This window comes from Rana temporaria, chromosome 13 (assembly GCF_905171775.1).
Source record: "Rana temporaria chromosome 13, aRanTem1.1, whole genome shotgun sequence".
Taxonomy (NCBI): Eukaryota; Metazoa; Chordata; class Amphibia; order Anura; family Ranidae; genus Rana; species Rana temporaria.
Window position 1 is genome coordinate 15,152,572 of NC_053501.1, and position 24,679 is coordinate 15,177,250.

Sequence of the window (24,679 nt, forward strand, 5' to 3'; positions counted from 1 at the left end):
GCACGGAGGGGGAGAAGGCAGTACACGGAGCAGGTTGGGGGGGAAGCAGCACGGGAGGGGAGAAGGCAGCGCACGGGGGGGGAGGAGAAGGCAGCACGGGGGGGGGGGGGGAAGGCGGAGCACGGGGGGGGGGAGAGAAGGCGGAGCACGGGGGGGGGAGAAGGCAGCACACGGGGGGGGGGGGAGAAGGCAGCACACGGAGTACGGGGGGGGGGGGAGAGAAGGCAGCGCACGGGGGGGGGGAGAAGGCAGCGCACGGGGGGGGGGGGGAGAAGGCAGCACACGGAGGACGGGGGGGGGGGGGGAGAAGGCAGCGCACGGGGGGGGAGAAGGCAGCGCACGGGGGGGGGGAGAAGGCAGCACACGGAGCACGGGGGGGGGGACAGCTCGGAGAAGACTTGCAACTCCCCTGCCGCAACGATCACCCTGACTGCTTAGGTATCGGGTGAGGCATCGGAGAATTTCCCCCCCGAGTACATGTACTCGGGAAAATGCTTGGTATTGGTACCGGGACATCCCTAATTATTATTATTATACAGGATTTATATATCGCCAACAGTTTGCGCAGCGCTTTACTTCAGGGTAGACAGTACAGTCGCAATACAAATCAATACAGGAGGGATCAGAGGGCCCTGCTCGTTAGAGCTTACAATCTAGAAGGGAGGGTCAAGTGGAACAAAGGGTAGTAGCTGTGGGGGATGATCAGATGGGCTCAAATGAAAATACAGTTGTTAGGTGTGGTGGGTAGGGGGTAGGCTTCTCTGAAGAGGAGGGTTTTCAGGGATCCTCTAAAAGCTAATAGAGAAGGAGATAGGCGGATAGATTGAGGTAAGGAGTTCCATAGGCTTGGAGAGGCTCTGGAAAAGTCCAATAACTACCCCTTTAGCAACATTTTATATATGTAGTTGTCAACAGTTATCTACCTCTATGGATCAGTCTCATTAATTTTCCTCGGCCTCATTGAGACCAAGACCAAATTTTCAAGGATTTTTCAGGGCTTCATTGAGTGTAGTGGAATCCTATGAATAATAAATAACTGGGTCAGACACTGTGATGGGGACAAGGATACTCTGAATAAATTCTTCAAAGCCTGCTCCCACTCCTCATCACTAAGAGGACTTAAAGGAATTTTTTTTTTGCTGAAATGACTGTTTACAGGGTATAGAGACATAATAGTTAACTGATTCCTTTTAAAAATAGATAAAAATCAATCATATAATGTACCTGCAGTTTCTAGTTTCGTTTTTGCATGTTTCCTGCTTCTGTGATGTACAGAGCCAATACAGGGCAGTGATGGTTTGGAAAACGAAACTGGTGCTGAGGGGTTTTAGACACACAGTAATCACACCTCCTTGATAAGTGACCACAGAGAGAAAGCTCCCAGTACTGTGGTCATTAAGAAAGAGACAGCCAGGAAGTGTCCAGAACAGAGAAGAATTACAGCAACTTGAGAGCAAAAACAAACAATCAGGACATGAAAACGGCACTGCATTAAGGTAAAGAAAGCGATTAAGATAAAAAAAAAATTCCTTTACAAACCCTTTAAGCTCATACACACGATCAAATTAGATATTACTTTTGTTGACGCTCTCCTTGGTTACCAGGCCTGTATTTAGACGTTGGGTGACGTACTAGCTCCACCCACCGCTGACAAAGTCCATACCGGTCGTAACGTGCGTACGGTGGAGGAGCTTTTGCTGTGACGTCACCCGAATCCTTTCTGCTACCGCTCGTGGCTGTTGGCGCTGCCTCTACAAGTTAAAAAAAAAAAAAAAAAAAAAGCAAAAACACTGATGATATCTTTACTGTAGTGTGCAGTTTTGGTTGAAGAATCCCTGCATCCAATTCGCAATAGCAGGAGATTTTGACCGGCTCTCTATGGAGTCAGTTTCACATTCCTCTGCGGCGGGTTCGGTGCGTCTTTTGGTACCTTTTCAGTTCCGAATTTAGCTCAAAATTCGGGCTGAAATCAGACCTTAAATGGTGAACCGGGATGCACCGGACCCTTGCTGTGAGCTGCATGCGGCTCATGTGAACCGAGCCTAAGGCCCCTTTCACACTGGGGCGGGAGGCGCGGTGGCAGTATAGCGCCGCTAAACATTCGGATTTGCCGCGGGATTCGGCCGATAGCGGTGCGGTATTAACCCCCGCTTGCGGCCGATAAAGGGTTAATACCGCCCGCAATGCGCCTCTGTTTTAAATGGGAAGGAGCGGTATACACGCCACTCCTCTCACCGCTCCAAAGATGCTGCTGGCAGGAGATTTTTTTTTTCTCTCCCGCCAGCGCATAGCCTGTGTGAAAGCCCTCAGGCTTTCACATTGAGTATGCAGTGCATGAGTTTTTCAGGCGGTATAGCAGCTCTATTTTTAGCGCTGTACCACCTGAAAAACTCAGTGTGAAAGGGGTCTAAGTGGTCACAATTAGAACAGCCACAGGGAAAGAAGGGGGGGGGGATTGTTTTTCCTCCTCTCCTTCGTCCACTCTCCTTTTCCTTCCCCCCCTTTTTTTTGAAAGTTTATATAAATTCAATTTTGTTTGTTTGTTTATTTATCTATTTCTTTAAAATTCTTCTGATGGGTTACAGCTCTGCTCTCCTCAAGTTTAAACTATAAAGTTACCAGTCTTTTCTATCCAAGTTTCTGTGATCCTTGCCGAGCTTTACCAGTTGCAGCTCTTAACACCGCAAGTTGTAAGGGAAACAACAGCATCAAACTTCGGGCCTCGCTGATGTTTCCCGAGGCTCACCGAAGCACTCCTGAGCGTCACCGACTCCAGCCAGGACTGCTGTCGCTCCAAAGATCGAGCATGGTCAGTGGAGAGACGGGGGATGGAAAGCCGACTGCCACAGAACACCAGGCAGCACCCGTGAGCAGAAGGGAAAAGGAGATGCCTGCTGAATATTATCGGCATATCAACAGGAGGGAAAAAAAAATGCTCAAAAATGACTGGGTTATCAGGTTCGATCCAATTGCGTTATCCTCAAACACTAGAGAGCAACTAGCATTCTGTGCTTCTAAGAACAATAGCCTGGATCCACTGAGAGCGGGCGCACATTGCGCAAATAATACGCGACGCAGAGAGGCAAGCATGGACTTCAGGAAGCCAGTGCTCCCAACGCTGCGTGGCGCAGGTGAAGTGGGCTAGGCCCATGCAACAGAGGTGTGACCCCATGCAAATAATTGTTTCGAGCGCCAGACAAGTACGTTTACCGAACTGCGCATGCGCCGTGACATGGACGCATCCCCCTGCGCATGCTCACAACCACGTCGGAACAACTGCCTAAGGCCGAGTACTCACGAGCAGACATGTCCGATGAAACCGGTCCGCGGACCGTTTTCATCGGACATGTCTGCCCGGGGACTTCTGTTCGATGGCTGTACACACCATCGAACAGAAGTCCGCGCGTAAACAATACGCGGGGCGTGTCCGCGGTGTTGCCGCGACAATGACGCGGCAACGTGGGCGGCCTGCCTTTAAAATGCTTCCACGCATGCGTCAAAGTCATTCGACGCATGCGAGGGATGGCGGGCGGCCGGACATGTACGCTAGGTCTGTACAGACGACCGTACATGTCGGGGGGACAGGTTTCCAGCGGACTGTTTTAAAGCAAGTCCTGGAAACCTGTCCGATCGGCCCGAAAATGGTCCGCTCGTGCCTACACACGGCCAAACATGTCTGCTGAAACTGGTCCGCGGACCAGTTTCAGCAGACATGTTTGGTCGTGAGTATGGGGCCTAAGATACGCCGGAGCAATGCATATGCCATGAACGTAACCTACGCCCAGCCAGACACACGTCTAACGTAAAATACGCCGGCTTGTGTTCCCTGGTGCAGACCTTTGCATGTCTGCTGCTGAGTTACACCTCCTTTATGGGGCTTAACTTTACACCTGACATACAACTTACGCGCACCTCTTGTAGCCTGCGCCGGGCACACGCGGTTCGTGAATCACTGTATTTCCCTTATTTGCATTTTTTTTTTTTAACAGAGATGTCCTCATTTACATATTTGAATGACTAATCAATGGGAGCGGCACTATGCTCCCAGCCTAAATGTGCGCCCACTCTACGCCGGCGTAAGCAAGATACGTTGGCAGGGTGTAGCCTGGTTTTAGGCGCATCTCTGTGGGTCCGGTGCACAGATACGACGGCACACATTTTCACTTACGTCGGCGTAACTTGTTATACGTCGGCGTAAGTGCTTTGTGAATCCGGGCCAATGAGTCTGCGCAAGGAAGGTTTCAGGGAGGCAAATCAGTTACCACCGGGTGTAAATCTCAGGAGGTAGATCAGAATTATCAGGAGAATGGAAGAGCTGGAGCACGCCCAACACACTCACATCTCAAACAAACAATCAGCTTTAAAACAAATAGCAAATGTCAGCCCCCCCATATTTCTAATCTGACAGGGGTGCCGGGAGACATATCCAAGGGGCCTCTTCACCTATCCAACAGCAACTAATCAGATTACTCCTTCCTTCTTAATGCTCTACACAAACCAGATGAAATGGAGTAGCTCATTGGTTGCTGTGGACTTTCTATTATGGATGGTAGAAGACCGATATGGAGCTGAGCGAATGTTCTTAGCCGCCCAACCCCTCCCCCCGCCTGATGCGGAAGGCTACGCTTCTCACCGGAGGTGGATACAAAACACAGACAGAAGCAGAGTGCGATCATTTATTGTTCATGTGAACAGGCGACATCACAGTGATGGGGAACTTTTGTGGCCCTGTGCCTTAGGAAATGACATCACAGTGGCATGCATCCCGATATTGGCTGCTTCCTGTGGCCGCTCACACCAGCTTGTTCCACTGAATGACGCTGAAGTAAGGGTGGGATTTTATCTTCTGTGCACCACCTGGGCCGGAGCCGAGCCGCTTCTCTGGTTCGTAATGCAGAAGCTGTAGGATAGAGATGTCATGACTAAACAATAAGAAGAATACTACAGACATGCCAATTCATATAAAATCTTGGACAAGGAGCAAAAAAACAAACTCATCGGCAATTAGAATGGCTGCTGGTGGTCATACAAAGAAACCTCCCCAACCCCCTTCACCATCCTGACACCCACTATATTACACAGCACCATTATTGTCACACATACAATGACATAGAACGCCATTCTGTAAGTTATACTTCACTATAATTCTGCTCAGATGTCCTCTGAAGGTTGTAAGAACTTCCCCTCCCATCCCCAACAGACAGACTTCCCACCTGACAGCATGCATTCCTGTCATCCTATGTACACAGTGCATTCAGAAAGTATTCACAGCGCTTCACTTTTTCCACCATTTATGTTATAGCCTCATTCCAAAATGGATTAAATTAATTATTTTCCGTCAAAATTATACAAACAATACCCCATAATGACAACGCAATTGAAATCTTTGCAAATTTATAAAAAAAAAAATTATACACACATACATATACACACACACGTATTTACACCCTTTGCCCATTTGAGCTCAGGTACTTATCATCCTTGAGATGTTTCTACAACTTGATTGATTGAGTCCACCTGTGGTAAATTCAGTTGATTGACATGATTTGGAAAGGCACACACCTGTCTATAAAAAGGTCCCACAGTTAAGGTCCGCCTCCTGCACATATACGTCAGCAGAATGGCACGGCTGGGCACAAGCACTACAGGTACGTCCTCTAAGTGCCCGGGCATGCGCCCGCGACCCGGTCCGAAGCTCTGCGGGACCCGATCGCTGCTGGAGTCCCGCGATCGGTCCCCGGAGCTGAAGAACGGGGAGAGCTGTGTGTAAACACAGCTTCCTTGTGACGCCGTCATCGATCGTGTGTTCCCTAATATAGAGAACCACAATCAATGACATCACACCTACAGCCACACCCCCCCTACAGTTAGACACACAGATGAGGTCACACTTAACTCCCAAACTGCAATTGTCATTTTCACAGTAAAAAATGTCATTTTCTCAGCAAAAAATGCAAATGGTCCCAAAAATGTGTCAAAATTGTTCGAAGTGTCCGCCATAATGTCGCAGTCACGAAGAAGAGGAAAAAAAATTAAAATTGCTGATAGCCGCCATTAGTAGTAAAAAAAAAAAATTAATACAAATGCAATAGAACTATCCCCTATTTTGTAAACGCTATACATTTTGCGCAAACCAATCGATAAACGCTTATTGTGATTTTTACCAAAAATATGTAGAAGAATACGTATCGGCCTAAACTGAGGAGAAAAAAAAAATGTATGTCTTTTAAAATTGTCGCTCTATTTTTGTTTATAGCGCAAAAAATAAAAAACGCAGAGGTGATCAAATACCACCAAAAGAAAGCTCTATTTGTGGGGGGGGGGGGGGGGGGGGAAACGCCAATTTTGTTTGGGAGCCACGTCGCACGACCGCGCAATTGTCAGTTAAAGCGACGCAGTGCCGAATCGCAAAAACTGGCCAGGTCCTTTACCTGCCTAAAGGTCCGAGTCTTAAGTGGTTAAACAGTGCATGTCAAAACAAAAATGAAGCCAAGAAGTCCAAGGAATTGTCTGTAGACCTCGGAGACAGGGGATTTTATGGAGGCACAGCTCTGGGGAAGGGTACAGAAAAATTTCTGCAGCATTTAAGGTCCCAATGAGCACAACGGACTCCATCATCCATAAATGGAAGACATTTGGAACCAGCAGGACTCTTCCTACAGGAGGTCGCCCTGTCAAACTGAGCGATCAGGGAGAAGGGCCTTAGTCAGGGAGGTGGCCAAGAACCTGATGGTCACTCTGACAGAGCTCCAGTGTTTCTCTGTGGAGAGAGGAGAACCTTCCAGAAGAACAACCATCTCTGCAGCACTCCATCAATCAGGCCTGTATGGTAGAGTGACCAGACGGAAGCCACTCCTCAGTAAAAGGCACACAACAGCCCGTCTGGAGTTTGCCAAAAGGCACCTGAAGGACTCAGACCATGAGAAACAAAATCCTCTGATCTGATGAAACAAAGATTAAACTCTTTGGCCTGAATGGTAAGCGTCATGTCTGGAGGAAATTAGGCGCCGCTCATCACCTGGCCAATACCATCCCTACTGTGAAGCATGGTGGTGGCAGCATCAGGCTGTGGGGATGTTTTTCAGCGGCAGGAACTGGCAAGACTAGTCAGGATCGAGAGAAAGATGAATGCAGCAATGTACAGAGACATCCTTAATGAAAACCTGCTCTGGACCTCAGAACGGGGCAGAACAACGACCCCAAACACACAGCAAATCTAACAAAATGAGTGTCTACAGGACAACTCTGAATGTCCTTGAGTGGCCCAGCCAGAGCATAGACTTGAACATCTCTGGAGAGATCTGAAAATGGCTGTGCACTGACGCTCCCCATCCAACCTGATGGAGCTTGAGAGGTCCTGCAAAGAAGAATGGGAGAAACTGCCCAAAACTAGGTGTGCCAAGCTTGTAGCATCAAAAAGACTTGAGGCTGTAATTGGTGCCAATGGAGCTTCAAAGTATTGAGCAAAGGCTGGGAATACTTATGTACATGGGATCTTTTTAATAAATTTGCAAAGACTTCATACAAAACTTCTTTCACGTTGTCATTATGGGGTATTGTTTGTAGAATTCTGAGGAAATTAATGTATTTAATTCCTTTTGGAATAAGGCTGTAACATTGGAAATCATGGGATACTTTGCAGTCCCAAGTTGTATAAGTGTGAAAGGGGCCTTACTGGGAAATATTAAACATACAGAGTGGAATGCGGTGCCCAAGCTGGAATTTGAGAAAGATCAGCCCAATTAGAAAATGCTAAAAATGATAATGATGGGAATACACCCCCATAAACTTACCTCCCTTAACAGAGAAATGGCATCTGCACCGAGGAATTCTGGGTAGGGGATTTTCATGTGAGCACTGAGTCCCGAATTCTGGTTCCTGCAAAGAGACTGCAGAGACACAGCAGGTCAGACACCCACCCCAGCGCAGGTGAACACTCACAAAAAAGTGAGACATTTGCCAGGGGGCGAGACACAGCAGGCAGGGAACCCACCCCAGGGGCGAGACACAGCAGGCAGGGAACCCACCCCAGGGGCGAGACACAGCAGGCAGGGAACCCACCCCAGGGGCCAGACACAGCAGGCAGGGAACCCACCCCAGGGGCCAGACACAGCAGGCAGGGAACCCACCCCAGGGGCCAGACACAGCAGGCAGGGAACCCACCCCAGGGGCCAGACACAGCATTCAGGGAACCCACCCCAGGGGCCAGACACAGCAGGCAGGGCACCCACCCCAGGGGCCAGACACAGCAGGCAGGGCACCCACCCCAGGGGCCAGACACAGCAGGCAGGGCACCCACCCCAGGGGCCAGACACAGCAGGCAGGGCACCCACCCCAGGGGCCAGACACAGCAGGCAGGGCACCCACCCCAGGGGCCAGACACAGCAGGCAGGGCACCCACCCCAGGGGCCAGACACAGCAGGCAGGGAACCCACCCCAGGGGCCAGACACAGCAGGCAGGGAACCCACCCCAGGGGCCAGACACAGCAGGCAGGGCACCCACCCCAGGGGCCAGACACAGCAGGCAGGGCACCCACCCCAGGGGCCAGACACAGCAGGCAGGGCACCCACCCCAGGGGCCAGACACAGCAGGTGAAACATTAATTGGGCAAAAAAAAAAAAAACTATGCTGGGCACCCACAACAATGCCACACATACTCATCACTTACCTGGCCGCACAGCATCTCATAGAGTAGAACTCCTAGGCTCCACCAATCGCAGGCTTCGCTCACTGGCCCCACCCCTTGGACCTCTGCAGACAAGTCAGTGAACAGCAGCAGGAATATAAAAGAAAAAAACAATTATAAGCAATGTATAGGATTTATAATAGAAGGTAACAAGACAAGTGCTGTCCAGGGACGGAGATGGAGGGATCACTGGGATGACAGAAGAGGTCCATGGGGGGATTCCTGGGAAGGCAGCAGGCCAGGTACCGACCGGGAAGGGAATCCAAGGGATTGCTGGGAAGGCAGCAGGCCAGGTACCGACCGGGAAGGGAATCCAAGGGATTGCTGGGAAGGCAGCAGGCCAGGTACCGACCAGGGAGGGAATCCAAGGGATTGCTGGGAAGGCAGCAGGCCAGGTACCGACCAGGAAGGGAATCCAAGGGATTGCTGGGAAGGCAGCAGGCCAGGTACCGACCAGGAAGGGAATCCAAGGGATTGCTGGGAAGGCAGCAGGCCAGGTACCGACCAGGAAGGGAATCCAAGGGATTGCTGGGAAGGCAGCAGGCCAGGTACCGACCAGGAAGGGAATCCAAGGGATTGCTGAAAAGGTAATAGACTAGGCACTGACCAGGGAGGGAACGAGATGGGTTGCTGACAAGGGGATAGGACCAGTGCTGGGCAAGGGAAGGAATCAGAGGGACGACTGGGAAGGTAAATGGTCATAAGATTGAAGAGGACTTGGTGTCTCACCTGGTGCCACATACAGGTTCTCCACTGCCTCCGGACAACAGACATGGTCAACCTCTCGCCACTGGCCAAAGTATGTCAAGCATACCTCACCTGAGGGACAATTTATACTTACATTGTCATCTTATGTACAGTGAAGCTTTACAACTGCTGAAAAACAGAGCACAGCTAAGGACGGAGATGGCGACTTTTTGCCGCTTGTAATAACAGCGCTCATATCGTCCGTGCTGCGTTCTGTTTTGCAGGCACTCTATAGGTCACTGGAGTGTTACAACGAAGATCTCACCTTTCTCCCCCATAAGCAGGTTGCGAGGATTCAAATCCTGGCACAGCACCCCGTCCTGGTGAAGAGCATCCAGCGCCAACACCAGCTGTGCCGCCCACAATCGGACCTGCGAATCCAGGACGCCCGCTGCTGGAGAAGCATTGTCCAGAGACACACTTAGCTCGTGATGTGGTTGGCTGATGCCCTGATCAGCCCTACAGACCGATACCTGCGGGACTTGTCTGCTGTTTGTTTCTTGTGCTCGTAAATTCCTGAGATGGTCCCAGAGCCGGCCACCTGCAAGGAAGGAAAGCAATGGTTGGAGGGGGGGGGGGGGGGGGGGAGTAAAGCATGCTGGGATCAGCAACTGTCACATGACTGACCTTTAACATGCTGCAGCTGGAGGTACACGGAGTCATCACTGACGTAGAATCGCTGCAGCGGAACCATGAAGGGAACACCCTGCGGAATAATTGTTACTGTTCCAGTACCGCTCCGGCCGGACTTCATCAGAGACTACGAGGACAGAAAGAAAGGAACAGGTAACCCTACAGAGCCCGTGGGAGACAGCAGGCAATGCAAACACCCAATACAACATCATGGAAACTTGGATATGGCTGCGGCTTGGGGGGGGGGGGGGGGACATACACACACACACACACACACACACTCACTCATTTCAGACCTTCAGGGTTATTAAAAATGATTTATAGGAAGAAAAAGTCATCAGGGTCATCTCACAGATCATTAGACACGTGCACTGCAGAAAAATTGGTTTTCGTCACAACATCTGGGGTGCCAAGGTTCGCCATCACTGAACTAGGGGATAGATTTATGGTATTTTTATTATTATTTACTACCAATGGCGTCGATCTGCGATTTTTAGCGTGACTGACATTGCAGCGGATATATCGGACACTTTTGACACCATTTTGGGACCACATTTATACAGCGATCAGTGCTAGAAAAATGCACCAATTACTGTATAAACGTGACTGGCAGGGAAGGGGGTTATCACTAGGGGGCGATCAAGGGGTTAATTGTGTGTCCTAGGGAGCGATTCTAACTGTGGTGGGGGGGGGGGGGGGACGACTGATGAGGTGGTGACCGATTGTATATAGCAGGGGTCTCCAAACTGCCACCCGGGGGCCAGATGTGGCCCTTTGCTTGCTTTTAACTGGCCCTTGGGGGTGCTATTTTATTCACCAACCACGAAGGGCACAATTCCTCCCAATGACACCAACAATGGGGCACAGCAGCTCCCAATAACGCCAACAATTGTGTCCAATGACACCAACCATGGGGCACAGTTCCTATCAATGACACCAACAATTGGACCCAGTGACACCAATGATGAGGCAAATTTTTTTCCAATGACAGCCACAATGGGACCCACTGATGGGGCACAATTCCTCCCAATGGCACCAACAAAAGGGCCCAATGACACCAATGAAGGGGTACAATTCCTCCCACTGACACCAATGATGGGGGTTTGCTTACTCCCACTGATGCTGGGACATTTTGTACTTGGGATGGCCACAGTCCGGCCCCCTTAAAGTCTGAAGGACATTAAACCGGCCCTTTGTTTAGGAAGTTTGGAGACCCCTGGTATAAAGGAACAACAAGGAACATGCGATCAGTTCTCCTCTCCCCTGACAGGACGTGGATCTGTGTGTTTTTACACACACACACACACACACACACACACACACACACACCACAAGATCTACGTCCCTGGCGGCCGCATGCGCATCGGGACCACAGTGACGCGCGAGCGTGCTCCGCACAATACCGGGAAGAAAAGACATCTTATGACGTCCACCCAGGGGGAGGGAGGGTTCCTGCCGCCCTCATTCTACAATACGGCGGTAGGGAACTGGTTAAATGGGTTTTCGTTCATTTGGATATTTTCGAATTAACAAATTTGTCGAAATTCGTAAAAAAAAAAAAAAAAAAAAAAACTAAATTGATCGGAGCCAATCCCTTCATCTTCAGGGACCCAGAATATAAACCCCTATATGCTCCACCCTTCTCCTGTCCCCATATTTTTACAGCAGCCAATAATAGTCTGTTATCTCATTCCCAAAAGTTACAGGAAATTCTAATAACTGCAGCCTAGGAATGGCCCCTGGGTTGTCACCGTTCATCCTTCCTTTTGCAGATGGTTCAATCTACGGAGACCTCATCTTGTGTCATTTTCTACACTCTTCTCCTCCTCCGTCCTCCCCGCACCCATCTACCTTAATCTATTGATCTTTGTGCGTTCTACAATGTCTGTGCCTTGATAGATATTTCCGATCTTCATTCTCCTCCTCCACAATCCAGACATTTGACTCTTCCCATACACAGAACACATTCTCATCTTCCATTCTTACTCACTGCAGAACACATCCTCTGCCCACCCACACGTCCCCGTCATCTCTATTGATCGGTGTCCCCGTCCTCCATCCGCCCACACTCCCACGTCATCTCTTCTAATTGATGGCCTCTGTCTATGTCATTGTCACAAGTCTCATGAGATCCTGCTAGTGTTTTATAGATTACGTCTGGTCTTACACCAGCTGATCGGTATTTGCATATCAGAGAGGCGACACTAAACCCTCATACAGACGATCGGACAAATCCGTGGATTTTTGTTCGAGGGGTGTTGTCCGTGAACTTTTTCTGCATACAGACAGCAGATCATTTTGAGCCAACATTCACCAAACCACGCTTTTTTCAGCTCTTTAGCGCCACCCTTTGGGCAACTTCTGCTATTGTTGTCCTATGTTTAGCATTGGTTCGGAGCATGCGTGTTTGTACTTTGGATTTAAAGCGGGGGTTCACCCGTACATAACACTTTTTCCCCCTTAGATGGATGCTCGTTTTGTCTAGGGGAATCGGCTAGTTGTTTTAAAATATGAGCAGTACTTACCGTTTTCGAGATGCATCTTCTCCGTCGCTTCCGGGTATGGGCTGCGGGACTGGGCGTTCCTATTTTGATTGACAGTCTTCCGAGAGGCTTCCGACGGTCGCATCCATCGCGTCACGATTTTCCGAAAGAAGCCGAACATCGGTGCGCAGTATAGAGCCACACCGTCGTTCGGCTTCTTTCGGCTACTAGTGACGTGATGGATGCGACCGTCGGAAGCCTCTCGGAAGACTGTCAATCACTGTCGTACATACCTCGTTATCGCCGTTTCATCCCTCGGCTTCCGGGTATGATTCTTGCTGGACCTAGTTGATTGACGTTCCTCCGACCGGCGCATACTGCGCGTCACGACTTTCCGACAGAAGCCGAACGTCATTGCGCAGGCGCCGTATAGAGTTGGCTCTATACGGCGCCTGCGCAGCGACGTTCGGCTTCTTTCGGAAAGTCGTGACGCCAAGTATGCGTCGGTCGGAGGAACGTCAATCAACTAGGAACGCCCAGCCCCACAAGAATCATACCCGGAAGCCGAGGGATGAAATGGCGATATCGAGGTATGTACGAAAAAAAAAAAAAAAAACCAACAACATACCCGCAGTGTAATCAGTCTTCTGAATGTATTGTTAATTTTTTTTTTTTTTTTAGGGACGGAGGCTGAAAACTTCTGGTCTTGACCACGTCTAGATGCCTAAATGCATTGAGTTGCTGACATGTGATTGGCCAATTAGCAATTTGTGTTACCAAGCAATTTAACAGGTGTACCTAATAAAGTGGCCAGTTGGTGTATATTATTCCTCCAAGATATAGATTATATATATATATATATATATATATATATATATATATATATATATATATATATATATATATATATATATTTTCTCTCTATCTCTCAGTATACTCAGCATTGCTCCTCACTACAACATGATATCCCCTCCAGGATGCTATAGATCAATAATGTCGGCCTCGCTCCTCACTAATACATATTATCTTTCCAAAGTTCTATATATCAAGATCCTCAGTCTTGCTCCTCACTTATGCCGCGTACACACGGTCGGAATTTCCTACAAGAAAAGTTTGATGTGAGGTCTTGGTTGGATATTCCGACCGTGTGTAGGCCCCATCGGACTTTTTTTTTCGGAATTTCCGACAGCAAAAATTTGAGAGCGGGTACTCAAATTTTCCGACGGGAAAAGTTCTGATCGTCTGTATGCAATTCCAACATGCAAAATAACACGCATGCTTGGAATCAAGTCGACGCATGCTCGGAATCATTGAACTTCATTTATCTCGGCTTCTCGTAGTGTTGTACGTCACTGCGTTCTTGACGGTCGGAATTTTGTGTGACCGTGTGTATGCAACACAAGTTTGAGCCAAAATGTTGTCGGAAAAAAATCCACGGTTTTCTTGTTGGAATTTTCGATCGTGTGTACGCGGCATAAGTCATATTCTCCCTCCAGGAATCTAGGTTTCAATCATCACAGCCTCGCTGCTCACCAATACATACTCACCTCCCTCCAGGATTCTATATATTGATGACCTCTGCCTCGCTCCTCACTAATACATATTGGGCCAGATTCAGAGTGATCGGCTTATCTTTAGAGCGGCGTAGCGCATCTGATTTGCGCTACGCCGTCGTAACAGAGAGGCTCGTACTGTATTCACAAAGCACTTGCTCCCTTTCTTGCGCCGGCCTAACGTAAAATGGCCGGCGTATTCAAAGTAGCAAGGCAGTGGGCGTGTAGTATTATAATGAAGCGTGACACCATGTAAATGCATGGCCGAACGAACGACGCATGCGCGCGCATGCTCAGAATCACGTTGCAAATACTCCCTAAGATACGTTGGCTCAATTCTTTCGACGTGAACGTAACCTACGACCAGCCCCATTCACGTACGACTTACGTAAATGACGTAAAATACGACGCTGTTCCCGCGCCCATACCTTAACATGACTTACCCCTGCTTTATGAGGGGTAACTTTACGACAGACGTGCGCCTTACGTAAACGACGTAGCTTACTGCGACAGGCGCAAATACGTTCGTGAATCGGCGTATCTAGCTCATTTACATAATCGACGCGTAAATCAACGGAAGCGCCCCTAGCGCCCAGCGTAAATATGCACCCAAGATACGACGGCACAGAGCCGTTCCTAGGGGGGTGCGGTCCGCCCCGGGTGACACACGCTAGAGGGGTGACACGCAGCGATAAGCGCCGCGGTACAAGAGGAGGGGGGTTGTGGGGTGACAACGCAGCACCATCCATCCCCTTCTCTCACAGCCATGGGCTGTTAGCGGTGGTCGGCACACAGGCACAGCCCCCTCCTCTCTGTTTGTGTGTACAGAGGGGGAGGGGCCGAGGGGACCTTCTGTCCATGTCCCGTGGCGCTGCCTGCGATGATCTGAGGTACTGAATGGGAAGGGGGGGTGTTTGTACCTGGGGGGGATTTCACTGAAGGGGTGGGGATGTACTAAGGGGGTGTTTGCACTGGGGGGTTGCACCGAGGGGGTTTGCACTGAGGGGGGGGGGGGGGGTCTGTGTAATATGCAGGGGTCCAGAGGTGCAGGTGGCTGTGTAATGTAAAAGGGGTGCAGTGATGCAGGGTGCTGTGCAATGTAAAAGGGTCCAGAGGTGCGGGGCTATGAGATATAAAGGGGTCCAGTGATGCAGGGTGCTGTATAATGTAAAGGGGTCCAGTGATGCAGAGTGCTGTGTAATGTAAAGGGGTCCAGAGGTGCAGGGTGCTGTGTAATGTAAAGGGGTCCAGAGGGCTATGTGATGTAAAGGGGTCCAGTGGTGCAGGGGCTGTGTAATGTAAAGAGGTGCAGGGTGTTGTGTAATGTAAAGGGGCCCAGAGGTGCAGGGTGCTGTGTAATGTAAAGGGGCCCAGAGGTGCAGGGTGCTGTGTAATGTAAAAGGGTCCAGAGGTGAAGGGTGCCAGATATTGGATCCGCCCCGGGTGCCATATGCTCTAGGTACGCCCCTGCGACGGCGTAAGGAGACTTACATCGGTCGGATCAAGCAGAAATTCAGGCGTATCTTGTTTCCTGAATACAGCGCATAGATACGACGGCGCATACTACAACTTACGCGGCGTATCAACAGATACGTCGGCCTAAGTCAATTGTGAATCTGGCCCATTATCTTTGCAAGGCTCCTCCATATCAATATCCTCAGTCCTGCTCCTCACTAATCCATATTCTCCTTCCAGGAATCAACAGATCAATAACCTCGGCCTCGCTCCTCGCTAATATATATTATCTTTCCAAAGTTTTATATATCAATTCAGAAAAATCAGCAATCAGTGTAGTGAAGAGGCGAAGACTTTTACCTTTAGGATAAATGTTGCTCCTGTGGATGGATCCCGAACCAACTGCACCTAAATCCAGGTGGGGGCAGAAATAGTGGGAGGAGCAAAATACACAGGGTAGGATAAAAGGGAGGAGCAGGATAGAGGGGGTGAGTTAAAGGGACATGCAGAAGGAACGGCAGAACAGAACAGAGGGGTGTGAAAAAGGGAGTTACAGAATAGAGGAGGGGAAATAACGTGCAAGGGCAGAATGGAGGAGGTGTGATTAAGAGAGGCCAAATAAAGAAAAAGCAGCAGAGACGGGGCGGGATAAAGAGGAGGTGCAGAAAAGGGAGGGTAAGGGTCACAGAATAGAGGGGGGTAGGCAGGGGGGGCAGAATAGATGGAGTGTGGTAAAGGAGGGGGGGATAGAGAGAGTGAAAAACGTGAGTTTCCCAATTCACTTCACAGGAGAGTACAACTCTTTTGCAGCCAATGTGGTATCGTTGTACAGTTAGGCCCCGCCCCACAAAATGACACGCCCAATCATACACTAGAACGCGATATTGGTTACCTTGTCAATAATCTGCAACACTTGGCAACGCTTCAAATTTTCCACAGCTGCACTCAGGACTCTGATTGGTCGAAATCTCAAACTGCTGTAACCCTGAAATAGGAATGGAATTGGTAAGTCGCACATATGGGCCTTCATTTTATCAGGCCAGAGACCCCAATCTTTCTTCTGAAGGGAAGTTCACTGAACTCTTACTCTTCTGTTAAAGAGCATTGTGTGTCACCCATGTCTTTTTTTTAAAGTGTATTTTGTGCGTGTCCTCGAGAGAGGAGCCGGACTGCAGGAGTTGGGAGTAGGCAGGCCTCCCCCAGAGGCAATCTGCCACCTTTCTCCATGCCCCGGGTGGCAATGGTGGGTGTGTGAGGGGGTCCTCCCACACAGCCCGCCCTACCTGCTCCGCTTTGAAGCCCAACGGGGCAGAGGGACTCCCTATAAGGGAGTGAGAGGATTTGCCCGCTCAACCAGCCCAGTTAGTCCTTTGCCTCTCTTTTTAGAGACCGCGTGGTCAAAGTGCGTGCATGTTAACCCAATTTCGAGTGCGTGTAAGTGTGGTGGTTTTTGTGGGAGGGGGGTGGGCGTACTAAGCGCAAGCTTACCTCGCATAGCACACCCACCGGGAGCCGGGCTGAGACCACCAAACTCAATTCACATGTAGCTGAGACCGGGATCCGAACCTCTAGCTGCAGAGGTGAATGGCTTGTCAGCACAGTGCCAATCGCGTTTGAGCCACCCATGTCTTTATGGACCTTGCTTTGTGCACTGGTGTGCAGTCATGTTGGAGCAGGAAGGGGCCTGGAAGGTGTCCTATCGGGTTGAGGTCAGGATTCTGTGCAGGCCAGTTAAGTTCGCTCATCCATGTCTTTATAGACCTTGCTTTGTGCACAGGTCCAAATCATTTGGTGGAGGAGGGGGGGGGGGGGAATCAGGGTGTGGGGTTGTTTTTCAGGGGTTGGGCTTCCAGTGAAGGGAACTCTTAAGGCGTCAGCATACCAAGAAATTTTTGACAATTTCATTCTCCCAACTTTGTGGGAACAGTTTGTGTACAAAGCAAGGTCCATAAAGACCTGAATGAGTGAGTTTGGGGTGGAGAAACTTGACTGGCCTGCACAGAGTCCTGGCCTCAACCCAATGGAATGCCTTTGGGATGAATTAGAGCGGAGCCAGTCCTTGTCGTCCAACATCAGTACCTGAACTCACAAATGCACTTCTGGAAGAATGGTCAAACATTCCCATAGACACACTCCTAAACCTTGTGGACAGCCTTCCCAGAAGAGGTGAAGCTGTTATAGCTGCAAATGGTGGGCCAACTCACACACACTGCTCTTTAACAGAAGAGCAAAGAACCTCAAATGTGTTTTTAACACACACACAGCCTGCCCCCTTCCTCAGCCATACAGATCTCAGGACTGACCTCTGCTGCTCCACCCACACTTCCCAGAGGCCTCTGCAAGTGACAGTTAAAGATTTCTTCAGCACGCTTTAAGTACTGTGAGATTTTCCGTTTGACTGCATCGCGTCGCTCCCGACTCGGGTCCACTGCAAGAAAAACCCAAAGAACTGGTAAGAGGAGATGGCGGTGCAAATCGGAGCAGAGATGAAAAATGTGAAGATCACTACCATACATTATACCAATTAGGAGCATAGAGGAAAAAAACGCGGAGAGGACTGTGGGGGGGGGGGGGGGGAGAGCTAGAGTTAGGCTGGCCATAGATGGATCTAAAGTTGGCGGGTTCAGCAGGGACCGGCTGGATTTCCACTTGTGTGGTCATCCCCACTCAGTAGATCATTATATTGACTTCTGATGAACGGACAAGATGAGAACTTTTTTTGCTCAGCCAATGGGCCGCAGCTACTGATCAGTGTATTCTGACAGTGCAGAATCCTGCAGGGAAGGGGGATTCCTCTGTCCAATTCATTTGTGTTAATGGAGAAATCTATGGGCAGCTTAACGAGGGGAGGGCAGTAGGGAGAAACGATGAATATAGGAAAGAACATTAGGGAGGATGAAAGAGGACACATTAGAGGACAGCTAGGGAAAATATGGAGAGTAAAGGAGAGGACAGCAAGGAAGAAAAAAAAAAAAAAAAAAAAAAAAAAAGAAGAGGATGATAGATGAGAGAATAGCAGGAAATATGAAAAGTGGTAGAGGTCAGCTGGGAAAAGGACAGATGGGAGAATAGCAGGGAAGATGATAGAGGAGGAGAAGACAGCTAGGAAAATAGAGGAGATGACAGAAAAGAAGAATACAGAGAATAGAGGAGCGGACAACAGGGGAAGAAGATAAAGGAGGGGAGACGATGGGGGGGTATCAAGGAGAGAATGAGGGGAAGAAGATGGAAGTTGGAGGAGAGGGCAACAGAGGAAGAGGGGATAGGAGGTAAAGAAAGTGGCAGTAGAAGAAGAAAGAAGAATAGAGAATAGGATAGCATGGAAAAGGATGGAGGATGGGGAAGAAAATAGAGTACAGAATACAGAGGAGAGGACAGTAGAGTAGAAAATGGGAGGATGAAAAGGAGAGGGCAGCGGGGAAGGAGATGGGAGGATAAAAGGAGAGGGCAGCGGGGAAGGAGATGGGAGGATAAAAGGAGAGGACAGCGGGGAAGGAGATGGGAGGATAAAAGGAGAGGACAGCGGGGAAGGAGATGGGAGGATAATAAAGGAGAGGGCAGCGGGGAAGGAGATGGGAGGAAAAAGGAGAGGGCAGCGGGGAGGGAGATGGGAGGATAAAGGAGAGGACAGAGGGGAAGAAATGGGAGAATAAAGGAGGGGGCAGCGGAAAGAAGATGGGAGGATAAAAGGAGGGGGCAGCGGGGAGGGAGATGGGAGGATAAAGGAGAGGACAGAGGGGAAGAAATGGGAGAATAAAGGAGGGGGCAGCGGAAAGGAGATGGGAGGATAAAAGGAGGGGGCAGCGGGGAAGGAGATGGGGAGGATAAAGGAGAGGACAGCGGGGAAGGAGATGGGGAGGATAAAGGAGAGGACAGCGGATAAGGAGAGGACAGCGGGGAAGGAGAGGACAGCGGGGAAGGAGAGGACAGCGGGGAAGGAGAGGACAGCGGGGAAGGAGAGGACAGCGGGGAAGGAGATGGGAGGAAAAAGGACAGCGGGGAAGGAGATGGGAGGATAAAAGGAGGGGGTAGCGAGGAAAAAGGAAAGGATGGGAGGGGGAAGAAGACTGAAAAACAGAGGGGATTGGGGGGGTGTGGGAGGAAGATGAAGGATTATGGAGAGGACAAGAAGAAAGAAGATGGGAGGAGAGGATAATGGAGGGGGGGGGGGGGCAGTGCAACACAGTGTAGCAACCAACCAATCAGCTTGGAGAGGAGCAGAACTCAGACATACTCCTCCACTATAGAATGTCACATTAATGGCACTCCTTGGATTATCATTTACAATATGGCCGCAGCAGATTAGACTCTTGTCTATTCTGGTGTCCACACTGACCTGTCACCCCACTGAGAAGGAGCTCCACGCCATGCTTGTAGTGGTTGAATGCCGCCTCGTACTCTTCATTAGCATCCCGCTCCTGCGCCACGTGAAGCTGCTTGGCTGCATCCACTAGGTAATCCCTCTTGGACGGCGGTTTGGATGTCGGCTCAATAACTCGGTAATGACAGGAGAAGTCTCTATCACAGCTCATCTCCCGCCTGAACCGTGACACGAGGGGGAAAGTCCCGGGAAGGTGCCACTGTAGTCAGGGTGGGGCTGTAACGAAAAAAAGTACAGAAGAATCAAAATTGTCCCCTTCCATTGGAAAGTGGAGTCATTTTTATCGAAAGTAAATCAGACATTAGGTTTTGTTTTTGGGAACATAAAACAAGTAATCAAGCTGGTTGAGAAAAAGGTTTACTTTAAATCGATATCAGTGTCAGTGTCCAAGTCCCTTCATTGCTCCAAGACGTCCAGGTAGGAGCAGAGCTGAGGTTGTGAGCAGAGACCTGGAAAACATGACCTGTTTATTGTTCACTCAAAAAAAAGAAGAGGTTCAGATTACTGACAAATGGAAGGAGCCAGCTGTGACTGCAATGCACTATGGAGGGGGGGACCTCAGTTGTGACCCCAAATGTTCTGTGCTGGGGGGGGGTGTGTGGGCATCTTTACAGCAATACTCTACCGGAGAAATGGGAAACTGGGCAGGAGAGAGGAGCGTGGAGATAGAAAAATCACAGGAGAAAGGTCACAGGGACAATGATGGAGAGAGGGGGGGGGGTGTGTCCAGGGACAATGATGGAGAGAGAGAGAGAGAAGGGGGGTTTCCAGGGACAATGATGGAGAGAGAGAGGGGGGGGGTGTCCAGGGACAATGATGGAGAGAGAGAGAGAGAGAGGGGGGGTGTGTCCAGGGACAATGATGGAGAGAGAGAGAGAGAGAGAGAGAGAAGGGGGGTTTCCAGGGACAATGATGGAGAGAGAGAGGGGGGGGGGGTGTCCAGGGACAATGATGGAGAGAGAGAGAGGGGGGGTGTCCAGGGACAATGATGGAGAGAGAGAGAGGGGGGGTGTCCAGGGACAATGATGGAGAGAGAGAGAGGGGGGGTGTCCAGGGACAATGATGGAGAGAGAGAGAGAGGGGGGGTGTCCAGGGACAATGATGGAGAGAGAGAGAGAGGGGGGGGGTCGAGGGACAATGATGGAGAGAGAGAGAGAGGGGGGGTGTCCAGGGACAATGATGGAGAGAGAGAGAGAGGGGGGGTGTCCAGGGACAATGATGGAGAGAGAGAGAGAGGGGGGGTGTCCAGGGACAATGATGGAGAGAGAGAGAGAGGGGGGGTGTCCAGGGACAATGATGGAGAGAGAGAGAGAGGGGGGGTGTCCAGGGACAATGATGGAGAGAGAGAGAGAGAGGGGGTGTCCAGGGACAATGATGGAGAGAGAGAGAGAGGGGGGGTGTCCAGGGACAATGATGGAGAGAGAGAGAGGGGGGGTGTCCAGGGACAATGATGGAGAGAGAGAGAGAGGGGGGGTGTCCAGGGACAATGATGGAGAGAGAGAGAGAGGGGGGGTGTCCAGGGACAATGATGGAGAGAGAGAGAGAGGGGGGGTGTCCAGGGACAATGATGGAGAGAGAGAGAGAGGGGGGGTGTCCAGGGACAATGATGGAGAGAGAGAGAGGGGGGGTGTCCAGGGACAATGATGGAGAGAGAGAGAGGGGGGGTGTCCAGGGACAATGATGGAGAGAGAGAGAGAGGGGGGGGGGGTGTCCAGGGACAATGATGGAGAGAGAGAGAGAGGGGGGGTGTCCAGGGACAATGATGGAGAGAGAGAGAGGGGGGGGGTGTCCAGGGACAATGATGGAGAGAGAGAGAGAGGGGGGGTGTCCAGGGACAATGATGGAGAGAGAGGGGGGGTGTCCAGGGACAATGATGGAGAGAGAGAGAGAGGGGGGGTGTCCAGGGACAATGATGGAGAGAGAGAGAGAGGGGGGGTGTCCAGGGACAATGATGGAGAGAGAGAGAGAGGGGGGGTGTCCAGGGACAATGATGGAGAGAGAGAGAGAGGGGGGGTGTCCAGGGACAATGATGGAGAGAGAGAGAGGGGGGGTGTCCAGGGACAATGATGGAGAGAGAGAGAGGGGGGGTGTCCAGGGACAATGATGGAGAGAGAGAGAGAGGGGGTGTCCAGGGACAATGATGGAGAGAGAGAGGGGGGGGGTGTCCAGGGACAATGATTGAGAGAGGGGGGTGTCCAGGGACAATGATTGAGAGAGGGGGGTGTCCAGGGACAATGATGGAGAGAGAGGGGGGTGTCCAGGGACAATGATGGAGAGAGAGGGGGGTGTCCAGGGACAATGATGGAGAGAGAGGGGTGTCCAGGGACGGGGATTGAGAGGGGTCACCACAGATGGGATGATGAAGGGTAGCTGGGGACAGAGATGGAAAGGGGTCATCAGAATGAAGAGGTGGCGACAGGGATGGAAAGGAGTAATCAGGGACCAGGATTGAGACACCATGGATTGAATTAAAAGGGACTGGGACTGAGGGACGGGATGGGATTGGATCATCAGGGACAAGGATGGACAGGGGGTCTCCAGGGAAAGGATTAAGATTGGTCACCAGTGACAGAGATGCAAAGGGCTCGCTAGGTATGGGGATGGAGAGGGGTCATCAGAGTCAGGGATGGAAAGCGCTAGCCATAGAAGAGGGGTTGCCAAGGACAAGAATGGAACGTGGTCATATGGGCAGGATGATGAGGGATCATCAGGGACATGAATGAAGAGGAGTCTCAAGGGAAAGGGGTCATTAGGCATGAAAACAGAGAGGGGTAGCCAAAGAAAGGATAAAGAGGGGTCATTAAGGTTGAAGAAAGCTTGCCAGGGATGGAAAAAAAGGGGTTGCCAGGAACAGGGATGGAGATGAAAGATGAAGAACAGTTACCAGGGACAGGGATGAGGAGGGTCTCTGGGGATGAAAATGAAATGCATGGAATGAAGATAGGGTGCCGGGCACGGTGGGGATAGAGAAGGCACGTCGGGGGAAGGGATAGAGAAGGCACATTGGGGGTAGGGAAGACACGTTGGGGACGGAGAAGGAATATAGGGGATGGGGGTGAAGAAGACCTGTCGGGGACAGGGATGGAGAAGGAATATCAGGGACAGGGATGAAGAAGACTTGACCGGGACGGAGATGGAGGGGTCATTAGTGATGGAGAAGGAATATCGGGGACAGGGAAGGAGAAGGAATTTCAGGGACAGGGATAAGAGAAGGAATCTCAGGGACAGGGATAAGAGAAGGAATCTCAGGGACAGGGATGAAGAAGGAATCTCAGGGACAGGGATGAAGAAGGAATCTCAGGGACAGGGATGAAGAAGGAATCTCAGGGACAGGGATGAAGAAAACTTGACCGGGACGGAGATGGAGGGGTCATTAGTGATGGAGAAAGCATGTCGGGGACGGGGATGGAGAAGATCTGTCGGAGATGGAGGGGTCATTAGTGATGGAGAAGACCTGTCGGGATGGAGGGGTCATTAGTGATGGAGAAGACCTGTCGGGATGGAGGGGTCATCAGTGACGGAGAAGGCATGTCAGGGACGGGGATGGAGAAGGCATGTCGGGGACGGGGGGATGGAGAAGACCTGATGGGGATGGAGGGGTCATCAGTGATGGAGAAGACCTGTCGGGGATGGAGAAGACCTGATGGGGATGGAGGGGTCATTAGTGATGGAGAAGATCTGTCCGGGACGGGGATGGAGGGGTCATTAGTGATGGAGGGCCACCAGGGACAGAGACGGAGAGGATGACACGGGATGAGACATCGTACGGATTATGAGGCAGGGATGAGAAGTCACACTTGCCGTAGCAGTGGAAGGATTTACGGAGAGGTCACCAATGATGGAAGCATCACACAGGGAGCGCAGGGGGAGGAGCATACATCACACAAACACAAACACAGCGGGGCCCAGGGCCCCTCCTTACCTCTTGAAGGTATTTCCAGCATCAACTGGCAGCTCCACCCTGAGTTCTGCTTCCCCTCCTCAGTCTTGTAGATGACATCATACTCCAACAGCCAATCAGCATCCTGCTGCAGATTAAAGGGACATACACATGCAGCATCAGATGACATCAGCCAGCTGCACCGGGGTCAGGGGTCAGGGAACTCTCCAAGGGCCATTCACACCTGAACCCAGGAAGACCAATCAGAGACCTTGTTTACTTTCCCCAGTAATGGTTGCTAGGGGTAACAGTACACCATTTCCTATTTCTCCACAGTCCAATGGGAGAGTGGAATGTGTGCCACTGTGTACTGTAACCATAGCTGACAGCCAATCAGATTCCTAGTCTGACCCACAATACAGAGCTGAACATTATCAGCTACAAGGTGATTGGTCAAAGGGTTAAACAGCTCCGCCCTTTAGACCTGAATTGTGGGCGGGGCCACAGGTTTCCAGGATTTGGAAATGCTAATCCAATTAGATTGTACAATCTCCTCCACACACTGTAAGAACCGCCCACACCCCCGCGATATCATTTCCTCCAATCACATTGTTGTGATTCCCCTTTCCCAGATTGTCAGCGAAAATAACTGCTGCCGCACCGTGCGCACCGGAGAAGAACCACGCCTCCTCCGACCCGCCCAACCCCACTCAGCTCCTCCCCCTCTACTCTCCGCCCAGCTGGGGAGGAGACAGTGCGGGAAAAAGCGTGGTGGTCACGTGCTCACTGGTGCCAGGAAACAAACATTGCTCATCTGACAGAACACCTGAGTGAGACGTGCGCTGCGCGGTGACGTCACG

General features: G+C 50.7%; 1 protein-coding gene across 4 annotated transcripts; it reads right to left on the minus strand.

Annotated features, from left to right (window-relative positions):
- Positions 1–4,662: 4,662 nt before the first annotated feature.
- Positions 4,663–24,457, minus strand: RPS6KL1 (ribosomal protein S6 kinase like 1). Of its 4 annotated transcripts, XM_040331933.1 has the most exons (12): positions 23,862–24,456; positions 20,301–20,388; positions 19,895–20,155; positions 17,862–17,986; positions 16,451–16,543; positions 15,919–15,966; positions 10,062–10,194; positions 9,700–9,975; positions 9,417–9,506; positions 8,670–8,752; positions 7,794–7,889; positions 4,663–4,900 (listed from the first exon to the last, which is right to left on the minus strand). In XM_040331933.1, exons 3-12 carry the CDS (start codon positions 20,088–20,090, stop codon positions 4,793–4,795), a joined length of 1,248 nt encoding a protein of 415 aa, XP_040187867.1. In that variant the 5' UTR covers positions 20,091–20,155; positions 20,301–20,388; positions 23,862–24,456; the 3' UTR covers positions 4,663–4,792. The 4 variants fall into 4 exon arrangements, with proteins under 4 accessions (XP_040187867.1, XP_040187866.1, XP_040187868.1 ...); XM_040331932.1 differs by lacking the exon at positions 20,301–20,388; XM_040331934.1 differs by lacking the exons at positions 20,301–20,388; positions 23,862–24,456 and adding an exon at positions 23,741–23,799.
- Positions 24,458–24,679: the final 222 nt, after the last annotated feature.

Excerpts from the sequence above, each read along its gene's own strand:
- RPS6KL1 (XM_040331932.1), bottom strand. The coding sequence starts at position 20,090 with ATGAGCTGTGATAGAGACTTCTCCTGTCATTACCGAGTTATTGAGCCG. Across the intron at positions 16,544-17,861 it reads GTGTGGGTGGAGCAGCAGAG|GGTTACAGCAGTTTGAGATT; the intron begins GTCAGTCCTGAG and ends TTCCTATTTCAG. Across the intron at positions 15,967-16,450 it reads TGTTGCAGATTATTGACAAG|GTGCAGTTGGTTCGGGATCC; the intron begins GTAACCAATATC and ends ACCTGGATTTAG.